This window comes from Agelaius tricolor, unplaced genomic scaffold (assembly GCF_023055355.1).
Source record: "Agelaius tricolor isolate 1412-34295 unplaced genomic scaffold, bAgeTri1.0.p SCAF_44, whole genome shotgun sequence".
NCBI lineage: Eukaryota > Metazoa > Chordata > Aves > Passeriformes > Icteridae > Agelaius > Agelaius tricolor.
The window spans coordinates 3,398,151-3,406,751 of record NW_027269304.1 but is presented as its reverse complement, the minus strand read 5'-3'; the positions used below and the strand labels follow the sequence as shown (position 1 = coordinate 3,406,751).

At 46.2% G+C, this 8,601-nt stretch overlaps 1 protein-coding gene across 1 annotated transcript in view; it reads left to right on the top strand.

Annotated features, from left to right (window-relative positions):
* Positions 1–6: 6 nt before the first annotated feature.
* MSH3 (mutS homolog 3) overlaps positions 7–8,601 on the top strand; it is a 95,259-nt gene continuing 86,664 nt past the window's right edge. Inside the window, exons 1-6 of the mRNA XM_071455147.1 lie at positions 7–129; positions 2,269–2,392; positions 3,002–3,210; positions 5,526–5,738; positions 7,098–7,214; positions 7,967–8,086. Of these exons, the coding sequence (XP_071311248.1) occupies positions 28–129; positions 2,269–2,392; positions 3,002–3,210; positions 5,526–5,738; positions 7,098–7,214; positions 7,967–8,086 (885 nt within the window). The 5' untranslated portion in view covers positions 7–27. The remainder of the gene's footprint in view (positions 130–2,268; positions 2,393–3,001; positions 3,211–5,525; positions 5,739–7,097; positions 7,215–7,966; positions 8,087–8,601) is intronic.

The window sequence follows — 8,601 nt, the reverse complement described above, 5'->3', positions numbered from 1 at the left end:
GGCGGTGCCGCGGCGCGGGGCCCGGCCATGCCGCGGGGCCGGCGGGGCGGCGGGGCCGCGGGGCAGCCGGTGCTCAGCAGGTTCTTCGGGGCGGCGGCGAGCGACGGCGAGCGCGGGCCCCGCTACACGGTGCGCGGGGCGGGGCGGGGCGGGGCGGGGCGGGGCGGACACGGCCCGCTATCCCGGTGTCCATCCCGGTGTCCATCCCAGTGTCCATCCCGGTGTCCCTGACCGGGGCACAGACACTGCGGGACAGGCTGCCAGCTCCCGGCTGTACGATCTGTGTGGGCACCGGTGCCCGGGTCCTCAGGGCCAGCCTGGCAGGAAGGACACGGAGCTGCTGGACAGGGCCCAGGGCAGGCCCCAGAGAGGATTTGGGCTGTGCAGCATCTGTGTGCTGGGCAGAGCCTGCGGGAGCTGGGCTGGGCAGGCTGGAGAAGGGAACACTGCCAGGGATGCCATCAATGCATCCCAACATCTGCAGGGGCTGCCAGAGCACGGGCCAGGCTCTGCTCGGTGCTGCCAGTGCCAGGATGAGCAGCAGTGGCCATCAAATAAAGGGCAGCGAGGTGCAGGGCAGCAGGAGGGAGAACTTGTGTCCATGGAGGGACAGCAGAGCCCTGGAACAGCTGCCCAGGGAGGGCCTGGAGTGTCCCTGGCTGGAGACATCCCAGCCCCAGCTGCACCTTCCTGTGCCCCTGCCCAGGGCACCCTGCCTGGGCAGGGCTGGGCTGGGGAGCTCCAGAGGAACCTGCCAGCCCCAAATCCCCTGGGATTCTGTTATACACGATGTGTCTGTTTCAGAGGAGCTGGAGCTTGGCACAGGTTTGGTGATCTGGGCAAGGCCAGCATGTTGGTCCATGCCATTGGGGCTTCACACCAGTGTTGAACCCCTGTGCCTTCCAGTTTTGCAAAATGTGGAATATGTTAAGGTTATCATAAGTCAGGATGTTCTCTGAGGTTTGATCTTTGTGTTCTTTAAAGCATCATCAGCCAGAAATGAGACCTGACCAGTGGGACAGGCAGCAGCTGCATCCCTTAGTCAAGGGCTCCTGCAGTTAGCAAGTTTTAGGGACGTAAATCAGGATGTTGGTGCAGGCCCCTGCATGCCTGGCAGCCTGGTGTAAAGGCTCAGGGCCCCCAGGTGCTGCAGCTGCCCCTGCTCAGGGCAGTCCCAGACTCAGCCCTGCAGGTCACACAGGGCTCACCCAGCCTGCGGGCACCCGGGCACCGCTGGCACAGGGGCAGGGCTGGGGCAGCCCCGGCTCTGTCTGTGTGTGAGCGACGGCAGCGATGGCAGGGAGAGGGCAGGGCTGTGCTGGAGCAGCCCGGGGGCAGCCAGGCCTGCCCAGCCCCGATGGGGATCTCTCTCTCCAGGGTGCCACTGCTGGCTGCTGGCACGCTGAGGAATGAACCCCATTTTTGGGCAGCTCTGGCATGCAGTGAGCAGCTGTGCTCCTGTCCCAGGTGCTGGAGCTCAGGTGACTCGGGCTCTGAATGCTGGTAGGTGCAAGGCCAAAAGATCCTCCCAGTGTCACCACTGGGGAAAAGTGGCTGTGTCTCTGCTGGTGGATTCCATTCTGAGTTTGTATTTTCCACTCTCCATGTCGTTACTGTTTCCAGCCCCTTCTGGCCCTGGAAGGGCGTTTGCTTTTTTTACCTGTGACTCAAGTCAGCTATTTTGGTTGCCTTTGGTCCAAATATATGTTGAAAGGTGTGGTTACATCTTTCTGCCCTTGTAGAATAAACTTCCTAATTAGTGTTAATTTGGTGGTATTTAACAGTGGGCTTGGAAACTGCTACTCATGTGGGCTGTGGTTATATGGAGGTTTTGGGTTTAGTTGGTGAGGCTGGAGTTCCTGCTTAGTTCCAAGGAAATTTAAATTCCATGGTTAAACCATCTGAGGTCACGATATGAAATGTGGATGCAAGCTGCTGAAAGCACCTGTTGTGTGCTTCTGTGAGAAGTGTTTGTGTTCTGTTGGATTTACAAGTTACTTCTTCATATTTAGTAAAGCTTCTTGCAAAAGGTCAATGATAAAACAGCAGAATTGGTGAATTTTCTGTTTACATAGTGCTCTAAAGGCATGCTTCAAAATACATCTAAGGAGCAGAATGCTCCAAGCTCCTCCAATCTGGCTTTGAGCAATGCCAGGGATGGGAGGTTGGACAATTTTGCCTTAACTTATTGTGAGGTTGCTTTGTTCTCTTTCAGAGAAGAGCAAACAGAAAAGGTAACTGAACTTATTAGTTCAATTTATGTTTCAGGCTTCTAAACGTGGCACAAAAAGGAGCACATCTACTGAAAGCAATGAACCCTGTGAAAAGAAGACCAAGGCACGGCAGATTACTCTGGAAGAGATCTGTAACCCACTGAAAACACAGGATAAAAGTGAGTTGACTGTTAGCAAACCCTCAAGCATTGGCAGCCAGCAAATAAGTTTTTTCATTGTCAGCTGCTGTGTTGCCTCATCAGTGCCTGAGTTCCATCCGGTTTTGAGCAGAGAATTTAATAAGGTAATGCTGGTATGAAAAACCCGTGAATGTAAAGTTCATTATGTTTCAATAGAAAGAATTAGCCTCTCCAGTTTCAAAGTGGGAACGGTATTAAGTTTGTTGGTGTGATGCTTTGAAGTATCACTAGTACACCCTCAAGAGGCAATACTGTTTGCCTAAAGAAGTGTATTGAAAGAAAATCTGCTTGATTCCCAGTCTTCTTAGCTAACTTTATGGCTGTGCAGTTGTCAGTCCAAAAAATAATCTCTTCCCACTTAGAGAGAAGTGAGGAATATTGGTTTTCCAGGGAAGTTAACCAAGCTGTTCAAGTGCATGATTCTGTCAGGCTGGCAGAAATACTGCAGTGGGAGAGGAGAGGGAGCACAATGGAAGAGAGACATGGAGCAAAATGGTTGTGTCTGTGCTTACTGATGTTCTTCTAATAGATGTTCCCTTTTATAAAATAAATTGCTAGTATGTTTTTGTTGTGAATTTTCACCAACAGAAGAATCTCAGAAATGTGAGAAGTCCCGTATCTGTTTGGAAACTCTGGGCAGGCTGAGAGAGTTCTGCAGTGATGCAAACCAGCAGTGTACCAGCCTCCGGGAGGATGGCTTTCAGGAGAAAGAGAAACGTGCCAGTGTTACGGGGAGGAGCTCAGAACTGAAAAACCCTCTTCCATCTTGGGACAGCGGCCCACAGGTGGCACAGAAGGTATGCAGAGCTTTGCCCCCGCGGGGTGTGTGGATTGCTTGCTGTGAGTTAAACCAGCAAACTCTGGCACAAGCTTCCCTTTGTGCTCCTGGTCTCTGACGTGGAATGGTGCAGCAGAGCCCCACAGACCTGTGTTTTGTACAGGTGTGAAGCTCCTTGCACAGTGAGCAGGCTGGCTGCTCTGGCTCCTCAGTGGTGCCAACGAGCAGCAGCATCCTGAGGGAGCAGAAGCTCTGCTGGTGTTGCCCGTGCCTCTGAGGGATGCTGTAACACCCCAGTAACACACGTTCAGAGAGGCACTTTGCTCAGCTTCCTTTCAGTTCCACATGTGGGCTCTCAAACTTCCAGCAGGCATTCTTTGCAAAAATGTTGTGTAGGGTTATCACTGAGATGTGGCTTAATCTAGTTTGCTGGAATATCTAACTAGTAAAGGTATCACTGCTTTTTCATCTGCAGGAGGCGGGGGTAGCTCACACAAAAAATTGTCATGATGGTATCTGTGGCGCAAGTCAAGAGACTTGAATGGAATAATAATATTTTGCTTCCTCTTTACTTATGGGGGTAGTTAACATTAGTTAATTGGGGGGTTTGGGGCTCAGCTGATCAGGTCCTAGAGTGCATCTCAAGGCTTACTGTGCTGGCTGCTCTTTGGTGGAGTTCTCCATCTGGCTTTTTGAGGGAAGGAGCTTGCATGAAAAGCTGATTTTAACCTCCCCTGTCTGAGGGCTGTGCCCTTTAACTGCGGGGGTCCACTTTGTGTGGATGTGGGGTCCAAATGCTGCAGTGAGCAGCTTGTGGCAAGATGATTCTGTTGTGGTAAGAGGTTGAGGTTATGAAGATGTGGTCAGTTGGAGAACCTAGAAAATTGATTTTTTCTTGCCATCCTTGGAAGGGGTCCTTTTAGCTGTTCGTGTCCTGCTTTTTACTTTGTAACTTTCCTCCAGCTGGTAACTTAGACCATCTCACCAAGCCGGCTTTTGTGTTTGTTTGTACTCCTTTCGCCTGGTTTCATGCCCTTGTTTCGCATGGTTTGTGATGACAGTTTCCTGTAAAACGAGACGAGGTCGCTCTGTTTGGCTGGCGCAGACCTTGGGCCAAAGAATGCTCAGTCTGTGACATGAGGATTTTGCAGCAGAGACATCTAAGCTCCTGAGGCCACCCAAGTTCTGGGTGCAGGGCAGCTTTATTTGACCTGGGCTGGGTTCTCTTGCTTAATGGTGTGCAGCTGTGGGGATTTTGCAGTTACAGCTAAGTGCTGTTTTTCCCCACTTGTTCTCTGACTGCACACTTTGTACATTCCCGTGACCCAAAGTATATATGATTTAAGCCATCTCTGGTTTTTTTTTTTTTTCTTTTGAATTACCATTGCTGTTAAACAGTCTGTTCACTTTGTTTCTTGTAATCTGAATGGGACCCTTGGTAAAAGTGGAAGTTTATTTTTATCTGATTTGTTAGCAGATGCAGAATTTATAGCACAACCTGATTGTGTTTTGAATAGTCATATGCTTTAAAAAATTCTGGAGGGTGTTGTCTTTGTATTTTTTTTAAGCAGTACTATCTGTATTTGATCTTGTAGTGTAACTGAGGAGGAATTTTGCTGCAAGTGAAAGGCTTTTCAGCATTTTTCTCTGCACTTCTGAACCCATCATTGCTGACAATACAGAACAGCACAGTGTGGTAGAGCTGAAGCTGCTTGGCAAGAATAGGCTACATAATGTCATTGCAAATGATAAACTGCAGACAGAGTGAGCTCAAAGCATTTCACATTTGAGGTTTTAGAAACTGTAGTGCTGATTTTCTGTGTTTTAAGTTGTTCTGAGAGATTTGCTGAAGTTACAGAGGAAGTGCAGACTGGAGAAGGAGTACAGTTTTGGTGGCTGAGACAGGGAACTGAGACTCAAATTGGTTTATTCCTTGGTTTACTGTGGACTTTTGGAACATCATTAATCTCTTCATGCTGGAGTTTCTCACCTGTAAACTGGAGCAGTAGTTCATCCTTATTTCAATGCATGGCCTGTTTCAGACTGCCCAGTCTTTGCAGCCTGCATTGTCTTGGTCTGTGCTTTGAGAGCTTTTGATATAATAGTGTTCTGATTTCCCCCTTATTTAGCTAACTTTGACTTTCATGACTTTTTAATTCATTTTCATTACAAATATACTGTATTCTGTATATCCTGCTGCAATAATTGTGCTGCACCTTGGGGGCTCTTCAATGCAAGAGCAATCTTTAGCTCTGTGGTCAGTGCAAACCAAGAAGGGGGCAATTGATTTGTTTGATGATTCCTAATTTCCACTTTCCCACCTTTTATTTACAGGAGGAGTTACAATGCAATCTTAGTCAGTTTTCTGCGTCTCTTAAATCCTGCGAAAATTCTCAAAACTCTTCAGAGACAAATCTTAATAAAAGAACCAAAAGCATTTACACTCCACTAGAACTCCAGTTCATAGAAATGAAGAAAAAGTATAAAGATGCTGTTTTGTGTGTGGAATGTGGGTACAAATACCGGTTCTTTGGACAAGATGCAGAGGTAATTTTTTCCAAGATTAAGGAAAGATACTTGGATTATGCTGGTGTCATCCTAGACCTGTGGCCAGTTCTGGAAGGGAGACTTCTTTGGGGGCATAAGGGGGTATTGTGTTTTGTTTTGTTACTTGAAATCAGGATGAAAAATCTCTGTGTGCTGAAATTCAAGATTATCCATTATGCACACTTTTTTTTTTTTGTCAGAATGGCATTTATTGTTTTGTAATCACATGGTCGTGCTTGCTGTCTTGTATATTGAGAATTTAAGGTGAGTTCCCAGTCAGAGTTTTGTCAGAGTTAAAGTTGAAAAACGTTCTGAGGTGAATTGTATATCATGGCTCAGAACTCTACTATAATATATATATATATATATATATAAAATACAGAACTGTAATGTATGACATTAGGAATCTTTCAGATTGAAAGGCAGTGGAGCCCTTTGTGGTGTTGGAAAAGATGAGTATAGCAGGTATAGCCTGGTTGCAGAGAGTATCCTGAATGCATGCCTGGATGTGGCACCTACACATGGCAGATCTGTAGGAACTGGAAAGGACTATATAACAAACATAATGTTAAAGTGGTGGTTTGTAAAAATGTTTCAGAATGTTTTTTTCTTGTGATCTGTCCCAAAGTCGTTGCTACCAACCTTTGTTCCGTGCTATTTTCACACTTGAGACCAGTGAGAAATGTTGCTTGGTTACTGGGAATTCATTTTCCCCATCATATTTGTGCTGTGTAATTTGTCTGCTCATTTGCTGGTGTACTTACAGCCCAGAAATAGAAACATGCAGTTCAGACAGACCGGTCAGTGTTTGCCTGCAGGTCCTGCCTAGCACCCCATTCTCTGCTCGGTGGGCACCTGGGGCAGGAAGACCATACAAATCACACATGATAATGTCAAATTTTAGTTAGTGTTGTTACTCTTTTTTGTTAAGTATTTAGTTTCCACTGCTGTTCAATATTGATTTTTCAGTATTTTAGTTGATTGGCCAGGTTAATCCCATCTTTATGACCACAAACTAAATGCCTCCATTCCTGCTGCGTTTCTAGTGGCGTGAAAGTCGTTTGACCTTTTGCTGAGCTGTGTTTCAGACCCTGTGTGTGCAGTGTGGGTGGTTTACCTCACAGTGGTAAAGATCAAGGTGCAGCCTTAAAACCTGACACCTGCAGCCTTTGATAGTGAATCCCCTGTTTATGGCAATGCTGGGACAGGGAGGTGGAGGGGCCCCTCCAGGCTTTCTCCTGGAATGTTTTCCCTCTGTCACCAAGCTTTTAATTGTAGTTGTGCATCACTGTTGTCATAGAGATAAGCTCCTTACCTTCTTAGATTACTTTTTGACCCTTTGGCTGACTCTTGTTGCAGATTGCAGCCAAGGAGCTGAACATTTACTGTCACCTGGACCACAACTTCATGACTGCCAGCATCCCCAGCCACCGGCTCTTCGTCCACGTGCGCCGCCTCGTAGCCAAGGGACACAAGGTTACCCCTGACTCCTGCTAATTGAGTACAGACCAGCCCTGAGAGAACTTGCACTGCTTGTACCAGCCCCTGGTTTCAGCTGAGAAGTGGGCAGCTCGTTATCCCTGGTTCCTGCAGTAGAAATGGCCAACTTCCCTTTGTTTCAGTGTCTCTGTGCTGGGGGTGTCATGAGCCATTAGCAGATTCAGAGAAGTATCTTCGTTTTTTCAGGAACAGTTCCAGAACAATTACTTTTCTCAGTGTTTTTGTATCAAGGTTTTGCATTTAATAAGGAGAAATGTACATATTCTCTGTTTTATTATTCCTCACATCCTTGTTTTTCTTATCCCAGCCCACTGTTTTTTTTCTCTGTTCCTTCCTGTTTTGCATCCCTGTAATTCTGTGGCTTTCTGGTGATAGCGTCTTTTTCTGCTTCCATTTCTAAGAAAAGGACTTGTTGATTCTAAATTGGATGCAAGCAACCATTCTCTAATAAGCACTGATGTCCAGCTAAATTGTTTCAAAATAGGATGAGAAGCACAGGTACAGATGTTGAGAGGGCAGTCAGCAGTAGGAAAAGGGTCAGGAAAAGCACTGCCTTATAATCTCATTAGTAGGATTGATGTGAGAGCCCTTTCTGTTGATCATGTATTCCAGCTTGAATTATGCATTTGTTGTTTGCACATCTTAAAAGATTACCAGATATATAGAATAATAACAATAATAATTTATTGCCAGAGATCTAACTTTGTTTCTTGTTTGTCTGCCTGTAGGTTGGAGTAATAAAACAAATGGAAACTGCAGCACTGAAAGCTGCTGGAGAAAATAAAAGCTCTCTCTTCAGCCGTAAGCTGACTGCCCTCTACACTAAGTCTACACTTATTGGAGAAGATATCCTTTTCAAATAAACTTGGTTTCAGACTAACCTTTGGGAGGCCTTGATTCTGGTGTTATCACCAGGATGGAACATGGGCAGCTAGTGGCTGACATAAGAGTGGCAGCAGGAAATAAAGTTCCTTTAATTTTATGTTGTGGTAAAAGACCTTGCTGTCTTTAGAAACAGTTCAGTCTCCTCAGGGCTGTAGGTTTGTTGTGTTTACTGTAGTTGCTTTCTGAAGTCATGGCATGGACTTACCAAATCTGCAGTGTCCTGCAGGTATTGCCTAAAAAATGTTAAAATAACAGAGAAACAGCTTTTAACCAATGAATTTAATTTCTTTTCTTCAGTTTTTTGTTTTGCTCTATCCAGTTATGTCTACCTGATGTTTTTAATTTCATTTCTCAAACAAAGTTAATAGATACCAGGAACTAAAAAGATTGTTAGATTAATGTCTGAGAGTACAAGACTTAGGACTGGAAAGACCTGTGAACAGTCCACCGAAACCTGTGTAGTATTTTTTTGAACATT